The following is a 24,709-nucleotide window of genomic DNA, read 5'->3' on the forward strand; positions in this document are numbered from 1 at the left end:
TAGCTTTTTTCTAAGAAACTGGGTTAATCTGAGTAAAATCTGCCCAAGTTTTCACCATTCTAGGAGCATCAACCACCTCTTGCTTTTGTGTAAAATGTATTGTAAAAAATAATCTGCAAATTGCCTAAACCAGCTATGTGCTTGTTTAAAGCTGTGGACACAATCATTTATAACTAGGCCTAACAGGCCCCAAATAAAGGAGATAAGACGAACATACTCACCAGGGTTTTGCAAACTATTAATAAAGTGCCAGGTTTGAATGCTTTTTTATTTAGGCGATCTAGAGAAAATGTAAGCAGCATGACCCTCATATTAGGCACTACGTTCCGCTTAAATAAATACATGGCACAGAAATATGGCTTTTAAAGGCTGCAGCTTTCTTTATTGAATACAATAAATACAATAAATAATTTAGCCATAAAATTACCAAAATAACCGTTGCCCAGCCACAAAACATACCCTTCCTATTACTGAGAACGGCACGCCCCCATAAACCAAATTCTCCTCTGCCAATCAAGCAGGAGATACCAACAATCCCCATTCTCGTCAAAGCTACCAGCAAATAGTCAAGCACCCCCGCTAGCACCCCAAGCTGCAACATATAAAACAAACCCTAGAAAAGAAATTGAGGGAGTGAGGGCAGGAACTTCTCCTTGCATGTTCCAGTCCTGAAATGTGCTTCCCTTCCGTTCCATTCCTCAACCTATTCTCACTTAATCCCGTCTACTGGCCTCTAGATGACTCCTTCACTTGGCCTACATTGGGGTAATGAACCGTTAACTTCAATGTTTTCATTCAGGGTTCTGTTGACCCCCATATTAGGCACTACATTCCTCTTAAATAAATACATGACACAGAAATATGGGTTATAAAGGCTGCAGCTTTCTTTATTGAACACAATAAATAATATAGACATCAAATTACCAAAATAACCGTTAAACATTTCCATAAAACCCCAGGGTGCTTGCCCAGCCACAAAACATACCTTTCCTACTAATGAGAACGGCACGCCGCCATAAACCAAATTCTCCCCTGCCAATCAAGCAGGAGGTACCAACAATCCACATTCTCATCAAAGCCACCAGCAAATAGGCAAGCACCCTCGCCACAGCTCAGCAACCCTGTTGAGCACCGCCAAAACCAAAGGCCTTTATAACCCAACAACAAGGCTAACTGATGCCAACCAAAACTAGCAGATAGAAAGCCACCATGAAGAGAAGACTTCACCCTGGTCCAACCCAACAACACCAAACCTGTACTTATCAATATCATACCCCAGATAGCCACCAAGTTTTAAGACACCTGGACCACTCTTATCTCCATAATTACAATAATTGGACATCACCAATGAAACCTCCCCGTTATAACACAATCAACCCAATCCAATTATAAGGGGGTGGAACCTCACACAATTTCGAAAAGTCCAAACATCATGAAGATCCACAGAAATCCACTTAACCACCACAAGAACAATCAAAACCACTAGAACCTTGGAAAAGGGGTTCAACCAATTAAGAAACTCAACAACCATAAAAAGCCCCCCTTTTTTTTAAGGAAACAAATCTGAAAGACCACTATGAAACCAAATTTCCCAATCGGGCTAAACCTTTTAGCTTGCCAGACCTGATATAACACCAAAGGAATATCAAACCCAACATTGCTGCAAGCAACCTAACGCAACAGGCCAACAACTTAGAAACCTCTAGTGACATGCCTGTCCTACATGCTACCCCTATGGCAATTGCTTAAAGGGACAGTCTACCATAGAATTGTTATTGTTTCAAAAGATAGATAATCCCTTTATTACCCATTCCCCAGTTTTGCATAACCAACACAGTTATATTAATATACTTTTTTTCCTCTGTGATTACCTTGTATCTAGGAACCTTCTTCCAGCCCCCTGATCACATGCCTGTGACTGTTTATTATCTATTGTCTTAAATTTAGCATTGTTTTGTGCTAAATCTTAAATAACCCCCTGTGCCTGAACACAGTGTTATCTAATATGGCCCACGTGTACTTTCTGTCTCTTTGTGTTGAAAAGAGATTTAAAAAGCATGTGATAAGAGGCAGCCCTCAAAGGCTTAGAAATTAGCATATGAGCCTACCTATGTTTAGTTTAAACTAAGAATACCAAGAGAAAAAAGCAAATTTGATGATAAAAGTAAATTGGAAAGTTGATTAACATTAAAAGTCCTATCTGAATAATGAAAGTTTAATTTATACTAGACTGTCCCTTTAACCCCAGACAAAACCCCACTCTTAAACTGACTTGTCCCCTGGAGTCACCAGCAGGATTCAAGTAGACCAATTTCCCTAGAAACTAGCAAACTCAAAATCCACAGCTTACTGTCTCGAACTAAGGCCACCAAAATAAATTATATACTGTATATATTTCTTCCATTCATACAACACTGAAAAACGGTTTCAAAGCAGAAATTGTTTCAAAACAAGATGAACTAATAAAGTGAGAGATATGCTCACCAAGTTGGAAAGCACCCCCCCAAAAAAAGAACTTCTCAAAGAACCCTTTAATTCCCAGCACAAGGCCTCCATCTCTATCAAGCCGCAGCAAACACCCCAACACGACCTAATAAACCAGAAGACCAGAACTTAAAAAAAAAACACACAATGCATAAAAAACTAACAAGATCACAATAAAAATACAATAATACAACGCCCAATCTGTATCTCAAATAAGACGTCAATTTTTTTGTTGCCTCCCCATATAATGAGATACACGACATCCAATCATACTATTAGATGCATACCGGTGAGCCTATGCACATGCTCAGGGAGATCTTGTTCCCCAGAAAGTGATAATATGAAAAGACTATGCAAATGTTTTTATAGTGGAAGCAAACCGGAAAGTATCTCGAAACCACATCCTCCATCTGAACCACAAAAGCCCATCTGACTTAAGTGTCCCCCAAAACCCCCAAGCTACTCTTATATCTTATCGAGCCTCATTCAAAATATTATTACACACCCACCACCACAGACCCCACACTCAAAGAACACGACACCCAACCAACTGACAACATATGAGCATCAATAACCTTCAAGCACATACATTTATGAGGCAAAAACATTCAAACCAACAGAGACAATGAAAATGCTTTCACACAAACAAAAGGCGACCCCCCCCCCCATCAACCTCAAGCCTCAGTTCATAAATATTGATAGATGGGACCAGATACCCCTTCACCAAGGAAATACAATAATAAATGGAAAAAATCTACAGTCCTGAACAAGAACCTCATACAAAATGAAAAACTACTACGCCCGCTGCACAAAAATAACCTGTCCCTCCTGTCTCTATCCTAAATAAACCACCAAAAACTCCCAACCCACTTCTAGGGCCCAGAAACGAACAAGACAAAACAGGACCAATGACTTCATCCCTATTTCAATTTTTTTTAGCACATTTACATAAAATACACCCCTGAGGCAAGACACCAACCATCTAAAACCAAATAACTCGACACGCAAAGCAACCAACAACCTTAAACTTAAGATTGACAACAACATATGAACATATGCTAGACAAGACAACAAGCAAATACAGACACACCCGAAGACCAACAGGATTACTTCAGGTACCAAAGCCCAGACACAGGATTGCCAGCTCATAACCACCTACTAAAAAATTGGGGCAGGGAGGTGGAGCTAAGGAAAGAACTGAGTGAACCAGGCAAACCAAGGCAAGAAATTGCGAAAGGGGGGTAGACAATGACACATAAGGAGAACTAAAGACAACATTGAATAGGGAAAAAAGGACCTGGACCGAAAGAAGTGGTAATACCTCCATCCCAAACTAACATGGCTATTGCGACCACTCAGATTAGAACCTGACACCCGTCTAAGCTTACCCACTTCAAATACTACACTTAAGAGAAATTGGAAAATACTAACAAGTCCCCTAAGCCACCTAACCCATATTTAATCTGACTGCCACCACAAATTCACAGGTGCAACCCAGTGGCGTATTTTGGTTTTGTGCTGCCCTAGGCACTCAAAATTCTGCTGCCCCCCTCCCCCCCCCCCCCAAAGTTTTTAGGCCTGTTTTCCCCTTAATATTTTTTCGGTCAGGGTGTAAAATGCTTTTTTTATTTTTTTCATAACAATTCAAAAGAAAATAGGATAGCAAAACACTTGCATACAGGTGGGTTGAATTGCATGCATCTCATACCATTTTCTCCCTGAGAGAAGGGAGAGAAAAGAAGGGGAGGGGAGAGAAGGGAGTGAAAGGAAAGAAGGAAGGGAGGGACAGAGAGAAAAGTGGGGAGGGAGAGGAGAAAATGGGGAGGGAAAGAAGGGAGGCAAAGAAAAGAGTGAAAGAAGGGAGCAAGGGAGGGAGTTGAGAGAAAGAAGGGAGTGAGTTGAGGGAGGGAGGGAGTTGAAGGAGGGAGTGAGAAAGAGAAAGAAGAGAAGAGGAAGGGAGGGAAAGAAAAATACTCTTTAAAACAATCACTGCCCTTCACATGCAACAACATACAGAAATTACCATCATTCAAGTAATTAAAAACTTTTAAGTGTCCGTTAACTATTTACTCCGTGGGTTCAGGAATGCAGAGAAAGCTAGCTATTAGTAGCTAACATTAATATCAGAAATATAGGAAGCGCCCTAATCGGTCAGGCTAATATACTAAGAACAAAGATACTAATAAATGACAACTTTATCAAATGTACAATTTGATATTCACATATATTTATAGACAGAAAATGTTAAAAAAAATAAAATATATATATATAAACCCACCCTGTCTGTCGGTTTACATAGGCAAGTAGTGGCACCATTTGTAACGGTCCCCTACATCCTAGAGGAACAACTGAAGGGGAATTGGTGTATCATATAATGAAGGAAGCTTCACACATTAAAGATTCAGGTCACAGGGGACCAGGTTAAAGGGACAGTCTAGTCCAAAACAAACTTTCATGATTCAGATAGGGCATGTAATATTAAACAATTTCCCAATTTACTTTTATCACCAATTTTGCTTTGTTCTCTTGGTATTCTTAGTTGAAAGCTTAACCTAGAAGGTTCATATGCTAATTTCTTAGACCTTGAAGGCCGCCTCTTAAGAATGCATTTTAACAGGTTTTTCACCACTAGAGGGTGTTAGTTCATGTTTTTCATATAGATAACACTGTGCTCATGCACGTGAAGTTACCTGGGAGCTATCACTGATTGGCTAAACTGCAAGTCTGTCAAAAGAACTGAAATAAAGGGGTAGTTTGCAGAGGCTTAGATACAAGATAATCACAGAGGTAAAAAATATATAAATATAACTGTGTTGGTTATGCAAAACTGGGGAATGGGTAAAAAAGGGATTATCTATCTTTTAAAACAATAACAATTCTGGTGTAGAATGTCCCTTTAAGGTTAGTTTGGTTTAGTTAGTTTAGGATGGTTAATAAATAAATAAAATACAAAAATGATAGAGAATTGGGAGATCGATGTGCTCACAATTCCCAGGTGCAAAGGAAGACAGACGCACAAAACTCAGAAGGTCTTGTTATGCTAGAATAATTCACGTTTCTGAGCATAATCAGAATGTATGTGCAAGTAATTTGTTTTGATAATTTTTATAATTGTTGGACTCTGTACGATATCAATGACTGTATAAAGTTTGTTGTAATGCTCCAAGATTCTCTTAATTAAAAACAGTTTTGAAAAAAAATATATATATATAAACCACCAGTAGTGTACATGAATAAGACCAAGTATAAGCTCGTTCAAGATATTCTATTAAAGAACATGTGTGATAATGTATATAAAAAATGGTTGCTAAAAAGTTAATTGGCAATACTAAACAATATTGTATCCAAGTCTATGGCCAAATAAGAGTTCAAATCTAACAGTTAGGCCGTGAGTTCATAGAAAACAAACCGTCATGGTGCTTGTATTATTGGATTATTGGATTTCACTGTAAAAACACCCTGTTAGATGTACGTTGCTACAATTGCAAGTATTCAACCTCCAATTCTGTAATGTATGGCAGATGCACCCTTCGTAGGAGTCGCACTTATGAATGGTATATTTTCTATGTAGAATAGAGAAACTTTTCAGAAGGAATGAACAAACTCACCGGAATTCTAATCTCTGATTCACATCTTCTGTTGTGCTCTAAAGGCTGTGACACACTGCAAGCGATGTGGCGCGAGGTTAAAGCAGCTGCTTCGCTCCGCGTCGCATTGCTTCTGAAGTTCAAATATTTAATCTCTGAGCACTTAGCTACGCGACCTGACGCAGCAGAGTGCTCAGAGATGAAAAGGCAGGACTCACTGAGCGCACACAGCTGCATGTACACGCTGCGCGTCGCTCCGCTTGCAGTGTGTCACAGCCTTTAATGATACCTGTTGGGAAGTCCGTGTATAGCTTTGGTGTCCCTGTCTCTCACTACAGGCGCCTCCTATGTGAGCTCCGGTCACGTGGTTTCTAGTGGACCAATCAGATAAGCGGATTACCGGCTTCTGTCTGTGTACTTCACATGAATTCAAAAGATGAATTTTACTCAGAGCGCTCTGATATTCTCATGCAGACATCGTGTTTGTATTACCTCATCAACGCCTTTGAGCTTTACAAAGCCTTTTTTAAGATGGGTGTAATCTGGTTGCCCTTTCCTTTTATACCAAGTGCTACTCCATTGTTGTTTAAAATTTTAAGGCACAGTTCATATGTAGGGATTTTTAGTAAACGGTTGGGTTCATTCTTTGTTGCTTTATAATTTTCTTTTCTCCTCTCCTTATCTCTTTGGCTCATAATATTTACTTAAATTTAGGATATAAAACAATAGGATATAGATTTTTGAATATCCACTTCTTATACTCGAAAATCGATTATTTACTCAAACAGAGTTATTCACAATCTAAATATTAAAATATTAATATTTAATAAACAAATCTAACTCAACAAAATAAAAATAAAAACATAGAAACCTCTGATGGAATACATATAAAAGAACTAATGAATTAACTAGATTGATAGTTCTAGCCTTAGATTCTAACAGTCCCTACATTTATGGGCCTCTATTTAACAAGGTCTGGCGGACCTGATCCGACACTGCGGATCAGATCCGCCAGACCTTGCTGAATATGGAGAGCAATACGCTCTCCGTATTCAGCATTGCACCAGCAGCTCACAAGAGCTGCTGGTGCAACGCCGCCCCCTGCAGACTCGCGGCCAATGGGCCACCAGCAGGGGGTGTCAATCAACCCGATCGTACTCGATTGAGTTGATTTCCGGCGATGTCTGTCCGCCTGCTCAGAGCAGGCGGACAGGTTATGAAGCAGCGGTCTTTGTGACCGCTGCTTCATAACTGCTGTTTCTGGCGAGTCTTCAGACTCGCCAGAAACACGGGCCGTCAAGCTCCTTTCGGAGCTTGATAGATAGGCCCCATGGTGTCTACATAGCAATCTAATCCTAAATGGTATCCTTTATACCAATGTGATTGGTCTATTGCAGGTGTTATAGGGATAATACTTATAATCTCGGCCGCTGACAGAGTGAAGATGAGGTAGTAGGTGGAGGTGCAAAAGCAGTTACCCAAAGAGAGGTTCAGAGCTTTATGAAATGTTACCATAAACACAGCTAAATATAGGGGAAGAGATATAATTAACCCTGAAGAGGGAACATATTGCTCTACCAACAAAGTAGTAAGAAACCCTGGGCAGGTTATGAACATAGCAGAAATGGTTGATTATTTATGTTTAAGGCTCAGGACCAATGTACAATGAAACATACATGTTAACGTACCAACTCTGTATGTTGTTGCCACACTACTATGGCTAAAAAGTTAGATGCTTACATACCTCTGGTAGCATGAAAGGGAATTGTTAAGTAGCTGAGTGTTTAGAAGTGCACAAACCTAAGATACTATAAACTTCACACATATTGTATGAACGTACATAAGACCAAAGCAAGAATTACCTAAACTGTGTAGCAGGGCAAATGAAGATGAACTTAGTACACTTAGTTACTGAGTATAGGGTGTTGAAAATGTCATGTCTTGTAACATAAGGATACCAATATACTGTCATTATTCATTTCAAGGAGTCATTCTATATACTGTAGTCTTATTAACACACTCTTTTTCTATAGATATAAGTGGAGCTAGGCTCTATTAATAACTTTAAGATAAATGAAGATTTAGCCCTGGAGTATGCTAAGTAACATATTTTACACAGCGCAGCTCAGCATTCATATACCTATATATATATATATATCAGACATCCCAACCTGCAAAAACTCATTTCAGGGAGGTGGCTTCTCCCACTACTGCACCGCCCCCCCCTTCCCCTCCCAGTTATATATTGGACACCTTGAAACCCTAAATAAGATACAGACTTATCATTATAGTAGCTTTCCACTTAAGTCACATAAAAAAGTAGCTTTATTGCACAACCACATACAACAAACCTATTTTCCAGTGATCGTACGTTTGTTGAATGCTTAAATATTTTAGAATACGAAGTTTAATTATGTGCAGTAAATAAGGTAGTATTTGTGTTTTATTTTATTAAAATCAGTGGGGGCTTTTTGGTTATTGGTGCATGCTTTGAGGGTTCTATAACGTCACAGCAACTAAAGGCATTCCTTAAAGAAACACTTTTTCCTGATTTGGGCCACATTGGATCATAGTACTTGGAGTTTCAGGGAGATTGCATTCCATTTGCTGGCATCAGGGAGCCGCTATTACAATCAGGGAGACTCCCTGAACTTCAGGGAGATTTGGGATGTCTGATATATATATATATATATATATATATATATATATATATATATATATATAACGGGCCACGTGTTATAGTGTATCTAGCATTGTAGTTTCCTGGAGAGAAGCGCCATGAACTGCTTGCAAACATTTAGAATAGGAATTGGCTAAAAAAATACATTGTCATTTTTAGGAAATAGCTGGCTGATTCCCTACATAATCTATAGCTCATTTTACTGCTATTATATTTGTATGTAATAGCAGTAAAATGAGCTATAGATTATGTAGGGAATCAGCCTGCTATTTCCTAAAAATGACAATGTATTTTTTTAGCCAATTCCTATTCTAAATGTTTGCAAGCAGTTCATGGCGCCTCTCCAGCAACCTACATCGCTGGATACTTGAGGAGAGAAAAATACAGCGTAGGGCTCATTGTGGGGCTGATAACCACCAGAGTGGGCGTTTGATTGCTGTAAGAGCCAAAGGTTTGACTGGACCTTATGTAAGTACATTATGTCCATACCCGGGCTGGATGATCAAGTCGTGGATACTCTTTGAGGGGGCACTTTTACTGGAATCTTCATCTTGCTTAGCGTGAGCTCTGTCCATCTCCCCCGCGGTATCCACCAAACCAGAGGGTTCGGTGATCTGTAGAATCTCTTTTGTCATAGCAGCAGTAAGGAGTATAGACAAGCGCTTGCAGAGAGAGTGCCATAGTTTTGTTGATAAAGTAAAAGACTCAAGGGAATGTAAGAGGACAGTATTATACTCAGGGGAATGAAAAAACTGAGAAGCAACAGTCTACCTCAGACTGTCTTACCAGGATGACCGGGTGGGGGGGGGGATGTGCCGAGATCCCACAGGTAGGCCACCGCTAGAGGCCACAATGGTCCGGATCACTACTCCTGGGTCATAATGTCAGCTTTTCTGATATTATTCGATGCAGCAAGGTGTGAATTCATAGATATTCTTGTTCTCCACAGATGCTGTAAATATCTGAAGATAATCGGCAGATTGTCCAGATCTCGCCAAGAGTCTCTGATATTGCGTCCTATTATGGATGCCGCCCAGACACACTCCCCCTGGCCAGTCTCTGCTTGAGGCTGTAAAGAGCAACAATCAGGTGACAATTTTTAAACACACCAGGCATGTAGCTTATATTCTTCTGCACCAGACTTTTGTCAGTGACTGTTCAAATCAGCCAATAGGATTTAAGCAGCTCTCATCCTATTGGCTGATTTGAAATTTTCAGCCAATAGGAATGCAAGGTACCCCAATATAAAATGGGTACCTCGCATTCAATCTTTAGTGTGCGGCAGACAATTGAAATTAAGAGGAGCCTCCGTGTTTGATAACCGCCCCGCCACCGATCCTTCTCTGCTCCGTGCTGCCTCAGCTCCGCGACCCCTGAATGAAGATTGAAGATGATGCTGCCTTTGCTCTGTGACACCGGGATGCAGATTCAAGATTAAGCTGCTTGGAAGAAGACCTTTACTGCCAGACTCCAGGAATGGTGAGTACCTATTTCGGGGTTAGTGTTAGGTTTTTTTGGGTGTTTTTTAGATTAGGGCTTTTTTTTTTAATGGGCACTAAAAGAGCTGATTGTCCTTTTAAGGGCAATGCCCATACAAATGCCCCTTTAGGGGCAATGGGTAGATAAGGTTTTTTATAGTAAGATATTTTTATTTATTTTGGGGGGTTGTTTGGGGGGTTGGGTGGGTTGGGGTTTGGGGTTGTACTGTTAGGGGGGACTTAGTCTTTTTTTTTAAGTAAAAGAGCTGTTAAACTTAGGGCAATACCCTACAAAGGCCCTTTAAGGGCTATTGGTAGTTTAGTGTTAGATTAGGGGGTGTTTTTATTTTGGGGTGGCTTTTTTGTTGTTATAGGGGTATTAGATTAGTTTTAATTTTTTATTTTGGATGATTTCATTTATTTTTTTCTGTAATCTTAGAATTTTTTTTGGAATATTTTTATTTTCATGTAATCTTAGGTTTTTTTTTAATGTAATGTTATTTTTTTTTTATTTTACTGTAATGTTAGGATTTTTTATTTTAATGTGAAGTTAGAATTTTTTTATTTTGGTAAATTTTAATATGTAATGGTAGTTTAATTGGGGTTAAGTTAGGGGCTGTAAGGTTAGGGGGCTTAGGTATTAGAATAATACTTTGCATTGTGGGGGTTGGTGGATTAGGGGTTAATAGCATTAATAGGTAGTTTGCGATGTGGGCGTAGCAGTTTAGGGGTTAAAAGGGTAATTAGGTACATTGGGTAGTGGGTCGATGGCGGTTTAGGGGTTAATAGTGTTGATAGGTACTTTGCCTTGTGGGGGTGGTGCATAAGGGGTTAATACATTTATTAGCTAGTTTGCGATGTGGGGATTGGCAGATTAGGGGTTAATAGTTTAAATAGGTAGATTGCATTGTGGGGGGATGGCGGTTTAGAGCTTAATACATTTGATTAGTAGATACGATATGGGTGGATGGTGGATATAGGGTTTTTGACGTGTTGGCTTCATTTTTTGGAGGTGGGTTAGATTTTTACAAGTTATTAAAAAAAAATTAGTTTTTTACTTAGGCGCCGGCAGGTCATAAACTATCGTAAGTCACTAGCGACTCCAGAAATGTGTATTTCCGCACATTTCTAAACCTCGACAGCTTATCCAACTTACGGCAGTATATGATCTGCCGGCGCCCTATATGTGATTCACTAGATGTGCAAGGTGAACTTACGGGCAGCGTGGGTTTCAGCAGTTGCGCTGAAACCTACGCCGTATATATGTAATCTCGCTCCCTGTGGGGCACGCAACCATGTTTTAATTCTTCATTTTAATATTTGATTGAAAGTCACACATGCACTGTCATGCTTGTCACTAACGGTACTGGCATCTTCAAAATCGGGTTTTAAAAGGGGATTGCTCAATAGCAACTTTAATAGGAACCTATTGTAATTTATTTCCATCAGCACCACTGCTAAACTATCTGTATGCATCTTTTATGATGTCAGGATGGGCAGATTATGCACCATTTCTGTATCTCTGTATGGTAGCTTTTACATTTTCCAATTATTGATTTTGACAATATTTATTTTTAATGTTTGTAATAGCACCTTTCATATTTGGGGTGATCTGAAAACAAGATTGCAATTATGGGGTTTCACTGAAATGACTTATAATATCTTTGATACTGAATTTAAACTTTACTAAAACTCTAAAGCCTAAACCCGCTGCCTTGCAACATTAAATCTGCCTTGAAGACCCTCAAATGAAATTGCACCTTTGTGACAGGGTTTTTTAGTGCAAACAGTCATAAAAGTGCATTTTAAGGTGCTTGCGCCTACATTATTGTACTGGAACACACCCTTTGTGACCGTGAGTCCAATAATATAGGCACAGGCACTTTGGAGTGCAGTCTAGTCGCTGTCAGCAATACTTGCACTGCTGCAGCCCTGGAAACCCTTGAGACAGCCAATGTACAGGGTATATTGCTGTCCTTACGGGTTGGTTTTGACTTTCCTTTCCATTTAATCAGCACAGAATTTGCAGTACAGCTGTAAAATAACTCAAGCCCTTCATAGGCTACAAATATATTTTATACTGAAGTACTGGAATGCATGGCTCAACCTTTCACACCAAAATATATGTTTTATATATTTACAGGAATTTTCGATTGCAAATACATAGTGGATATGTTTAGGTAATTAAGAGTAATTTCTTGCACTCACCCTTGTCAATAGGATGCCCCAGTAAAAAAACCTGCTCATAGGTATCTTGTATTGTCAGTTCAGGCAACATTTCATCCTGAGATAGCTGGTCTCCTTTTTCTTTGAAAGCAATGACTTTTGAGGCAGTAACAGACACAGGGAGATTATATTTAGACAATATATCTTCCAGGGTCATAGGTTGTATACCTGGAATTGTAGGAGAAAAATAAAACTAAGTAATTTTGTTACCTAAATAAATAAAATAAAAACTATTTAAGATAAATGTGCAACTGCATTAGGGCTTCCTACAGGGGTATTTAGATTGTATACTGCTTTAGACATGGGAAGTCTGTTGCCTCTTGACCTGCCTAATATCACCAACAATTTAGCTTATATTTGTTGCATACATTTCTCACCAACAGAGACCTGCTAGACATGGATGGGTTGTGTACTAGCTCTTGATCACCAACAATAATTAATTTGTAATAAAACGAAGACATAACAAATTTGAAGAACATAGCTACTAGACATGTGCATGGCGAAAAAATTTGGTTCGGTTCGGATCGATTCAGATTTTTGGTTCGGATCGATTCAAATTCGGAAAAATTTGAATCAATTCGGTTCGGATTCGTTTCAGATTCATTCGGATTCGAATAAATTCGGCTGTATTCGGTTCGATACGGTTTGGTTCGGAAATTCGGAATTTCGGTATGTGTTAGGTGGGATGTGCTGTGTATTAGATTAGTATTAGGTACTGTATATTAGGTGTAACCCATAGCAGAGTGATATAACCTAATATACTGTATAATACTAGTGTAATCCATGACCATCCAAATCTACCGAATAAATCCGAACTAATTCGGATTTATTCGGTATATTCTGCACTATTTCAATTCGGATCGATCCGAATCTCCGAATTTAACGAATTTGGCCGAATTTCCGAATCGATCCGAAACTAATCGCACATTTCTAATAGCTACGGAAAGGCACCATGACACAGAACTCCCTCTTAGAAATTACTTCCCTAACCCAAGTGCCATAGGCACAGGTCAGCCTGGCATAGGTCAAAATGCTCCCCTTATATATTGGAGTGTCAGTAAGAATGATTTTGCTCACTTGTCCATTTTGTTCATTTGAACATGTCTAATTAGTGCTCGTTCATGGTCATTATAATAACATGGCTTGAATGCTACTAACACAGAGCATGCTGCTGAATGCTACTAACACAGGACATATACTTTTCAAGTGTTTACCGCTGACTGATGCATTATTTTGTGCCAGTAAGAATTTCACATTTTTTACATTGAATGGTATCGAGAACACCTTCCCCACTTTAGACTCTGCAACTGCTCTCTTCTGGTTGTAGACAGAATTAACTCTGATCACCTGTAATAAAGAAAAAATATTTTTAGCAATTAGGTAAATTAAGTAAAGATTTAAGTAAAACATATGCCCAAAAGAAGCAATAACTAACTTGTAAATCATGGCCCTTTATCTAAAATGGAGGCATACAATGACTGTTAATGTGAAGCCTTTTGCCAAGCATCTTGAGAGGTTTTAATAAAATCAGCCATATATGTTATCTTATATTGAATTTTTTATCAGTATCTGTGCATATTATTCTTTATAGTAGTGTCTATTACATGCAGTTATATGAAAATTGGTGTACACTATCCCTTTAATAGTTCCTACTTTAGCTCCTAGTGTCCATGTGCCAATAACAGATACTTGTAAAGCCATTTCACTTCCAATTTCAATCCTGGTATAAAGCAGTCTTTCTTTTGAGAATTGGCTTTTAAATACAATGACCACACCTAGCTGATTTTTCTACCAACACTAATTATAACGTTTCACTTTTTTTTACCTACAGCTAGCTATAACCTTTCCTCCGGCACACAACCACCTCCGTAAAATGAACAAACTGCTGTTAGAAGCCATTACCCTTATCAACAGTTTACGATGAGCCATTTTCCATCATTACCGACCATAGAAAATAATAGAACCCGAAAAGCGCAAATTTACACAGTCAGAAACTGTTGATAAACAAACAATACAGGTTTTTCACTTTATAAATATATTGTTATTTGTAGAATTTAGTGCTGGCTCAGGTATATGAATAGTTGGAGTTATGGTCCTATTTAAATATCAATATGCATTTACATATAAAAATATATTAAAGCACAAAAAATGTCTTTTTGTTAAATAAAATATTTTTAATTTCATTAATTGTTTTAATGAACTCAATGTATCTTTGTTTTTGTTTCTCTCTAGAGGTGATCACAGATAAGTAGCGCAGACGTTAAACATACATTTTATAGTGTAAGGCTGGGTTACCATAGCAACAAACTTGTTATGGCGAGATTTTCAAGAAATCCAACATCGGATGGAAGCGTTAACACATAGTTAACTTACACCTATACAAAAAGACCGACTGCACGCACAATATTTTTCAATGGAAACCTGGTACTAAAATGGACTGTAAACTACTTTTAGCTGTCGGCTGTTTCTGTAGCTTACAGCTCCATTTTTACCAACTCAATGGAAAAAAGCCGTTGATTGGGTATTTGTGTTTCAGTTTTTTCAGTTTTTTACTTTGCAGCATTCACTTTCATTGTTAATCACTTGCTAAAGCACATAGGTGGAACTCCTGACAAAAAGAAAGCAAAGAGTAAAAAATGTTATGTATTTGTAGCATATCATAAACCTTTGTCATTGCATAACCTGGTCTCTGTACACAACGCTAAGGAATTTTGCGGCACTAAACAAATAATACAAAATGCCAATAATAATAATATAATCCATGTAGACATACTGTATAATAAAACCCTTTCAGTTAGAGCAACAAAACAAGTAGCAGTTCCAGTAATCAGGTGAATTTATGAAACCTTACAATATCTGGATTTTCTGTGAACAGAAAGGAAATTAGTGGAAATACCTCAACCCGGTATAATTCATATCATTCACATCATGTAAAGCCGGCAATATTTAAAAGGTAAAAGACAGCACTCACAAACAGGACATGACACAACTGGGCTGCCAGTACCACCCCCAACACATCAGATTACGAGTCTTGCGTTATGAGTAAAAAAGCAGTGTTAAGGCTCATAACGCTGCTTTTTTACTACCGATGGTATTACGAGTCTTGCAGATTTAGGGGCACCACACACTTTTTTGGCCTTACCGCAAATCAACTTACGCAATTTGCGTATAGTCTTTTTTCTATGGGACTTCCATAGCGCCAGTATTATGAGCTTGTCCTGAGAGGCCAAAAAGTGAGCGGTACACCCTATCCCGTCAAGATTCGTACCGCATTTTAAAGTCAGTAGTTATGAGTTTTACACTACAATGCTGTAGCATAAAACTCATAACTAAAGTGCTAAAAAGTACACTAACACCCATAAACTACCTATTAACCCCTAAACCGAGGCCCATCCAAATGCCCTTTTCAGGGCAATGGGGAGCTTAGGTTTTTTTAGTTAGGGTTTTATTTGGGGGGTTTGGTTGTGTGGGTGGTGGGTTTTACTGTTGGGGGGGTTGTTTCTTTTAAGGGCTATTGGTAGTTTAGTTTAGGCTAGGGGTTTTAATTTTTTTTTGGGGGGGGGGCTTTTTTATTTTGATAGGGCTATTAGATTAGGTGTAATTAGTTTAAAGATCTTGTAATTTGTTTTTTATTTTCTGTAATTTAGTGTTTGTTTGTTTTTGTAATTTAGCTAAATTGATTTAATTTAGTTAATTGTATTTAATTTAGGTAATTTATTTAATTGTAGTGTAGTGTTAGGTGTTAGTGTAACTTAGGTTAGGTTTTATTTTACAGGTACATTTGTATTTATTTTAGCTAGGTAGTTAGTAAATAGTTAATAACTATTTAGTAACTATTCTACCTAGTTAAAATAAATACAAACTTGCCTGTAAAATGCAAATAAACCCTAAGATAGATACAATGTAACTATTAGTTATATTGTAGCTATCTTAGGGTTTATTTTACAGGTAAGTATTTAGTTTTAAATAGGAATTATTTAGTTATTAATAGTAAATTTTATTGAGATTTATTTTAATTATATTTAAGTTAGGGGGTCTTAGGGTTAGGGTTAGACTTAGATTTAGGGGTTAATAAATATAATATAGTTGCGGCGATGTTGGGGGCGGCAGATTAGGGGTTAATAATATTTAACTAGTGTTTGCGATGTGGAATACTGTGGTTTAGGGGTTAATATGTTTATTAAAGTGGCGGCGACGTTGGAGGTGGCAGATTAGGGGTTAATAACATTTTGTAGGTGTCAGTGATGTTGGGGGCAGCAGATTAGGGGTTCATAAGTATAATGTAGGTGGCGGCGATGTCTGGAGCGGCAGATTAGGGGTTAATAAGTATAATGCAGGTGTCGGCGATGTCGGGGGTGGAATATTAGGGGTTAATAAGTGTAAGATCAGGGGTGTCTAGATTCGGGATTCATGTTAGGTGTAAACATAAAATGTGTTTCCCCATAGGAATCAATGGGGCTGCGTTACTGTGCTTTACGCTGTTTTTTTGCAGGTGTTAGACTTTTTCTCAGCCAGCTCTCCCCATTGATGTCTATGGGGAAATCGTGCACAAGCAAGTACAACCAGCTCACCACTGACTTAAGTAGCGCTGGTATTGGAGTGCGGTATGGAGCACAATTTTGCTCTACGCTCACTTCTTGCCTTTTAACGCCGGGTTTCTGAAAACCTGTAATACCAGCGCTGTAGGTAAGTGAGCGGTAACAATAACGTGCAAGTTAATACCGCATCCCTCATAACGCAAAACTCGTATTCTAGGAATAATTAATTTTTACCCTAATAGAATGCAGTCGGAATAAAGGTCAGTTTTAAAAATACAGAGGGCTGAAATTATAATTAATTTGCAAGTAACCGCACCCTAGATACTGCATTTATCACCACAGTGTCAACCATTTAATTAAAAACCTTGTTTAAGAGGATATTCAAGAAGATTCCTTCCAAATTTAAGTCAAATATGGCCTTTCAGGATGGATATACTTTTTCTTAAAGGGACTGCAAATATCTTGAAAGTTTTATATAAAACGTTTACTTATGTGTAAAAAAACAACGTTGCAATTAGGGATGGGCGAAGGTTTTGCAACATTCGAAAAATGAAATTAATTTTAACACATTCGTTTGTTCAAATCGAATTTCGAATGTTTACATAACATTCTAACATTCGATTTTCGAATGTTCGGTTTCAAATTTTACGATTACATTAGAAAATATTAGTTTTGAAAAATTCAAATTAATATATTTGTAATAGTATTTCTAATGCTTTCTTTAAATGTAATATTCAAATTATGCAATATTCGAATTCGAAAAATTTTAATTTATATATTTGTAATAGTATTTCTATAATGCTTTATTTAAATGTAATTTTCGAATTATGCAATATTCGAATTTGAAAAATTTTAATTTATATATTTGTAATAGTATTTCTATAATGCTATATTTAAATGTAATATTCAGATTATGCAATATTCGATCAAAATAGAAACATTTAAATTGATATATTTGTTTCTATTATGTATCAATTTACTAGATTCCCTACCACATGAACTATTGAACTTCTGAATAGTATTTGTTAAATAGAATGTTAAATTCGAAATTTCGAATGTGGACATTCGATCTAATTATAAACATTCAAATTTGAAAGTGACATTCAAAAACTGTAAATAGCATTCGATTATAGAATTTTTAAGAATATTCGTTCGTATCAACATTCAAATTTGTAATTTGAATTTCGGTAATAACATTCGTTCTAACATTTGAATTCGGAAATTTACACATTCGCCCATCCCTAGTTGCAATAAGCTTTTATTATTCATTTTGCCCACTTTCATATAAATAATTCTCAAAAATTCAAATGCACCCTGCTAACTGCAAAAGGAGGCACAAACATTATGACTGTGGCCAGCCTTGTTGTCTGCAGACTTGGCTCCTCCAAATAAGGCAACTGATGAGAGGAGTTTGGCTATTAAAAAACAATTGCTGGGGGGGCGGAGCCGGCGCTTGATGCAGATGGCCGCACTTTAGGTGAGCTCCGGTGTGCTAGCCCACAACAACAGCTCCAACACCTCCAAAACTTTTGCCACAGGCCAAACAGTATCACCCCTGCAATCCGGATGCGACGCTGAACATGAGGAAGCCTGCAAAACCTGCAAAAGATACCCGCTACTGCTCTTAGGAACCATGATGGCTGACAGCAATGCAGGACTCAGTGAGTAAAACACGATCATACTCAAGTCCAACAGCCTGCCCTTAATTTTAAAGAACCGGGAACAAATAGTAAAAGCAAGCAAAGCATCTAATTTGGACCGCACACAAATGTATTTAAAAAGAGTTGTACGCACTTAAAAGTGCCGGGCGCCATTTTAGCTACTCAGCACACGTAGTATAGATCACACTGCTCTGCTGCTAATGCTGTTAGGGAGCTTTGGTCTTCGGCCAGTAAATTCAAAGAGGCGCATGGAAAACACATCCATATTCAAGGGACATATATACAACAAAGAATTAACTTATGAGTCAGCTTAATCTGCTACCTTCACAATAGCTTAGGCAGAGGAACTCTGCCATAACATAAAGAGAGACATTGCTCAACACAGCACAATAGTGTTTGCTTATGAATCCCATCACACAGGCGATGTATTAATCACACAGCAAGGGAGTGGATGTACAAACAGGGACTGCAGGTCCCGCTTCTTTTGTTTTTCTCTGGCTCATAGGAGGTTGATGGAATGACCGGAGTTCCCTTTACCACTGCTGCAGTAGTGAATCACAAATATGCCAGGATAATCTATATCATATTACTGACATAAAATTACAGCTGCTTTATCACGTCCCCCGCTTATATTGAAGGGGAATAGCTTTCAACTCCCCAGGAGATAACAAGGGTTAAATCACGCACTTACCCCAGGCCTCAATAATTGAGTAAAGGAATCGGGTGTATAAGATATAACAAGACACCTAAATCAATCTATGTAAAATAGGAGAAGATTGCATCCTACATTGAACTTCTAGTGATTACAAAAGAGAAAAAATAGACTTTCACTGGGTAACAACACAGCAGTTCATTTTAGAGTATCCTGGTACACTAGTGAGCGCTTATAGATTACAATTAAAGGATACAAGAGATGTCTCCCAGGAAAGCTTTACACAAGGGGAAACCCAATAAAGGGGGAGGATCCATGAAACCGACTGTGGATGAATATTTCAAAGCCACTCCCTTACCACCTAAAGATCTGGCACAAATATCGCCTAGACAGCACCCTACCTCTGGATCTTTGGAATCAGAATCTGATGAAGAAGGTGATATGGTCACAGTACCAAAAAAATGTAATTTCTTCTATCCCCTCAAAAAAAGACTTTACAACTCTCATAGTACAAGTTAAACAATGCATAAAAAAAGAAATAGCAGACCTTAAAAGAGATCTGGTGGAGATAGGGAACAGGGTGGAAGGCCTAGAGGAAACCACACAGGCTCATTCTATAGATCTGACCAAAATGAGTGACCAAATGGAACAACAAGATAAAGTGATTATACAATTAGAAGACAAACTAGAAGATTTGGAAAATCGCTCTAGAAGACACAATCTAAGAATAAGGGGTATCCCTGAGACTGTAGAAATCACTGGTCTACAAGAATATCTGCAATCCCTGTTCTCAACACTATTAAATACACCTGATACCACAGAAGTAGTTATAGATCGAGCTCACAGAGCATTGAGGCCTAAACCCCCAGAATCTGCCCCCCCCAGGGACGTGATAGCGAGGATCAACAACTATCAAATAAAGGAAAGCATTATGACAGCGGCAAGAGAGAAACGCCTGATACAAAAGGAAGGGTCAACCCTGCAACTCTTTGCTGACTTATCTAACAGAACTCTCCTTAGGAGGAAAGAGCTAATGCCGCACACAAAACATCTGCAAACCAAGAGCATCAACTACAGATGGGGCCACCTTTTCCACTTAACGGCAATATGGAAGAACAGGAGGGCAATATGTACATCTCCATCAGAAATTGGAGACTTTTGCAGGAACTACAGCTCCATCTTCCCGTATTGCCCCTTTACCCTAACGCAGAGAATGGCAGACGGTCAAGACTAAGTTGACAACGTCTCAGAAAACATCATCTCAATCTTCACAGAACTCTGTGACCCCATTGGGTTGAATATAGACTGATATAGGACATTCTGTACCAGGGGTGAGATTAGTGAAAGAGTGTATGCTATACATTTACGATGTGTGTCTGAATGAAAAAAATGTGTTTCTTGTCTCACAAGTTGAATGTTCCTTGATTATTCTATAAAAGCAGCTATGTGAATATGGCAACTATTCAAGAAGTGCCTAGACGATAGTCAATACTATGGTACATTTTCTTTAATGTTTAGTATAATTGTTTACATACCAATTGTTCAGTTTGTTTAGTTAATGTACAAGCTGAGAGTAACAAGAGGTGAATGGTATGCAACACATATGAAAAAATGTGTGGGTTAAGTAAATTCCGTTCGGAATTGATTAATCATTCCCCCATACTATTATCATGATTTTGTTCAGTTATTAGTTATATGTATTGTTATAGGTTATGTTGTTAGAAATTTTTTGGAAGTTGTCTTGCAGACTTACCCAACCCTACATACAGGTAAAATGTCATGCTGGAAAAGAGGAGGAGGTAAGATATATGTGAATTGTTGATACATGTATTCAATTGATAACACAAAATGTAAAAGGCTTTAATGTCCCACACAAGAGATCAATCGCTCTTAGAGATCTAGGACAAAAAGGGGGGGGAGATTGTAGGATTACAAGAAACTCACTTTAAAAGAGGATCCATACCTAAATTCATGCATAGCGTTTATCCACAACATTATCACTGTGCGCATAAAAATAAAAAGATTAACGGAGTGAGCATCCTTATACATAAGTCTATCCTATTTAAATTGTTAGAACAGAAAAAAGATAGGGAAGGCAGATTCCTTGCCATAAGCGGAATCCTTTATAATAAAATAGTAACAATAGTAAATATTTATGCGCCTAATCATAAACAAGCCATATTCTTTAAATCTATAATTCCCCTTCTCAGGGATATACAGAAAGGACAATTGATGGTGTTAGGTGATTTCAATGTGCCAATTAACCCCTCATTAGATAGTTCAAATGCAAACATACACATTGCAAAAAATACATTGAGGTCGCTTTGGCATTTTTTAAATGCTTTTGGATTGCATGATCCTTGCAGAATTGCTAATCCAGATAGAAGAGATTACACATTTTTTTCTAATCCCAATAGATCATATTCGAGAATAGACTATATTCTAATAGACCACCTAACATTATCTAACGCTACACTAGTAAACATTTCGCATACAGCGTGGTCAGATCACTCCATGGTCAAATGCTCAGTAATTTGGCCTACAGCCCCAATAAGAGATTTCAATTGGAGACTCGACGAGACATTGATAATGGATCCAAGGGTATGTGAAAAGCTAGAGGGGGAAATCACAGAATTCTTTGTTCACAATGTTAAAGGGAGCATTGCACCAGCTATGGTGTGGGAGGCCCATAAGAGCGTCATAAGAGGTTCACTAATTAAAATTAAGGCCAACAAAAATAAAAAATTGAGAGAGGAATATGATCACATAGCTAAAGAAATTGAGACCTTTTGCATAAACTTCATCCACAAGATGACAACATCCTCCAACAATTAAAATTTTATAGAGCTAAAATGTTATCACATCTACATATAAAAGCACAGTCGACGGCATTCAAGCTTAAACAGAAATATTATCATGAAGCTAATAAACCGGGGAGACAACTAGCGAGATTACTCAAGTCTAAGCAAGCAAAAACTTATATACACTCTATAAAAAAAACCACAGGGGAGAGAGTAGAAGACACAAAAAGAATAGCTGATACCTTTAAAAATTATTATCATACTTTATACAATCTCTTCCCTAAGAGAGATAGTGCAGATCATGAAATTAAATGTCTAGAATACCTAAAGTCAGTGCGAGTCCCAGAGGTACCTGAAGTTGATAGGACAATGTTACAAGCTCCCATTAGTCACAATGAAATAATAGTAGCCATTAAATCTTTAAAACCTGAAAAAGCTCCAGGCCCGGACGGGTTTACTGGGTCATATTACAAAACATTCTCTCATATTTTGACTCCTCATTTACTAAATACCTTTAACCAAATTGATGATGGAGGTACACTGCCAGACACCATGCTACAAGCTTATATCACAGTTCTCCCTAAACCGGGTAAAAAACCTGATACCCCTGCAAACTACAGACCAATATCCTTATTGAATATAGATCTGAAAATACTGGCCAAGGTGTTGGCGTCCAGAATTAATAAATTACTCCCAGCTTTGATTTCCCCGGATCAGGTGGGCTTTGTGCCGTGGAGAGAGGCTAAAGATAATACTGTTAAATTATTAAATATTTTAGAATATATTAATACTAACAAACTTCCATCAATATTCCTCTCCACAGATGCTGAGAAAGCGTTCGATAGATTAGATTGGACCTTTCTTCAGACAACTCTAAACAAATTCAACTTCCCTCTTCCTTTTATAAATAGAATCATGGCCCTATACTCCTTTCCCACCGCCCAAGTTAGAATAAATGGTACGCTCTCAGAACAATTTGAAATACGAAATGGCACACGTCAGGGCTGCCCGTTATCCCCACTTTTATTTATCCTTTCCCTAGAAACTTTTGCAAGCAGAATCAGATTAAACAACAACATAAAGGGCATAATAATCAAAAATAGAGAATACAAATTATCGATGTTCGCGGACAATGTTTTAATGTCTTTGTCATGTCCTTTAGGGTCTCTATCCGTGGTACAATTAGAAATGTTAGAATATGGAGGGGTTTCGAACTTCTTAGTGAACCCTAGTAAATCAGAATTATTACCTTTACACATACCTCCAGTGGAATTGACCAATATAAAAAAAAACAGTCTATTTGCAATTCAACAGAGATACATTAAATATCTGGGTATATATCTATCACATAGCTTAGACCTAATTCGCACTTTTAATTACTCCAAACTCATGAATATTATTACTAACCAGGCCTCCTCGTGGTTATCTAAAAATATATCGTGGATAAGGAGAGTAAATACAGCAAAAATTATATTATTGCCAAAAATTCTGTATATATTACAGACGTTACCACTCCCCAATACACAGTGTTACCTCCTAAAAATACAAAGAGCGTTATTTAGCTTTATATGAAAAAAAAAAAAACCTGCGCGAGTAAATAAATCCTCCTTATATGCTAATAAGACTATGGGGGGACTGGGAGTACCCAACATAGCACTTTACAAACAAGCGATATCATTACAGAGAATGGTGGAATGGTGTAGATATAACCCGGATGACCCAAAACACTGGATTCAGATAGAATGTGACATTAGTGATGTGCCACAATTGGGGGGGGGGGTATGCTGGATACCCAAATTACTATCTCAGATACAGAGTAACACTACACATATGGTATCAAACTCCTTATCAGATTGGAAATACATATGTGATAATTATAGAGACATTTCTAGCACATACTCTCCCCTGACTCCAATATTGATGAACCCTGAATTTCAAGAAGGTCAGGGGCATCAGTCAAGTGTTAGATATGGGTTGAGGGACTTAATTCCTGTCACACTTATAACCACCTCAGGGAAATTGAATCAAAGAAAGGAAATACAAGAGACAGGAGTTGGCTACTTTGACCAATAGTTTAGATACCACCAGGTAAATCACTACATTATGACACACAGAGATAGGAATAATTTGCTGAGACAATTAACACCTTTGGAAAAGATGTGTATATCAAATATACCACAAAAAGGGTTAATTTCATCCATATACAACTTATTACTCACAGCAACTGCCCCAAAACCTCACAATTTCACAAAAGGGTGGGAAAGGGAACTTCTAGGGGCGCAGAGCCCAAAGGTTTGGGAAGAGATCTATCATAGCTTAGCCCACTCTGCACATACAACATATGCCCTGGAAACAAATTATAAAATACTATTTCGTTGGTATTTAACACCTAATAGAATGAAATATCTATTTCCATCTGCAAATGAGAAATGCTGGAGATGTAAACAGGAAGCAGGTAATATGGGCCACATTTGGTGGTCGTGTGAGAAGATAAAAACTTTTTGGGAAAATATAGTTAAAGAAATAAACATTGCAATGTCCTGTAATATCTCTTGTGGCCCATTGGAATGTCTTTTCAATGTGTTGAGAGATGTTCAATGTG

General features: G+C 37.9%; 1 protein-coding gene across 1 annotated transcript in view; it reads right to left on the reverse strand.

Annotated features, from left to right (window-relative positions):
• Nucleotides 1-24,709, reverse strand: part of LOC128663111 (uncharacterized) — a 197,806-nt gene that overhangs the window by 93,723 nt on the left and 79,374 nt on the right. Inside the window, exons 2-3 of the mRNA XM_053717275.1 lie at nt 13,670-13,802; nt 12,438-12,623 (exon numbers count right to left, since the gene is read on the reverse strand). Of these exons, the coding sequence (XP_053573250.1) occupies nt 12,438-12,623; nt 13,670-13,802 (319 nt within the window). The remainder of the gene's footprint in view (nt 1-12,437; nt 12,624-13,669; nt 13,803-24,709) is intronic.

This window comes from Bombina bombina, chromosome 6 (genome assembly GCF_027579735.1).
Source record: "Bombina bombina isolate aBomBom1 chromosome 6, aBomBom1.pri, whole genome shotgun sequence".
In the NCBI taxonomy this organism is placed as follows: Eukaryota; Metazoa; Chordata; class Amphibia; order Anura; family Bombinatoridae; genus Bombina; species Bombina bombina.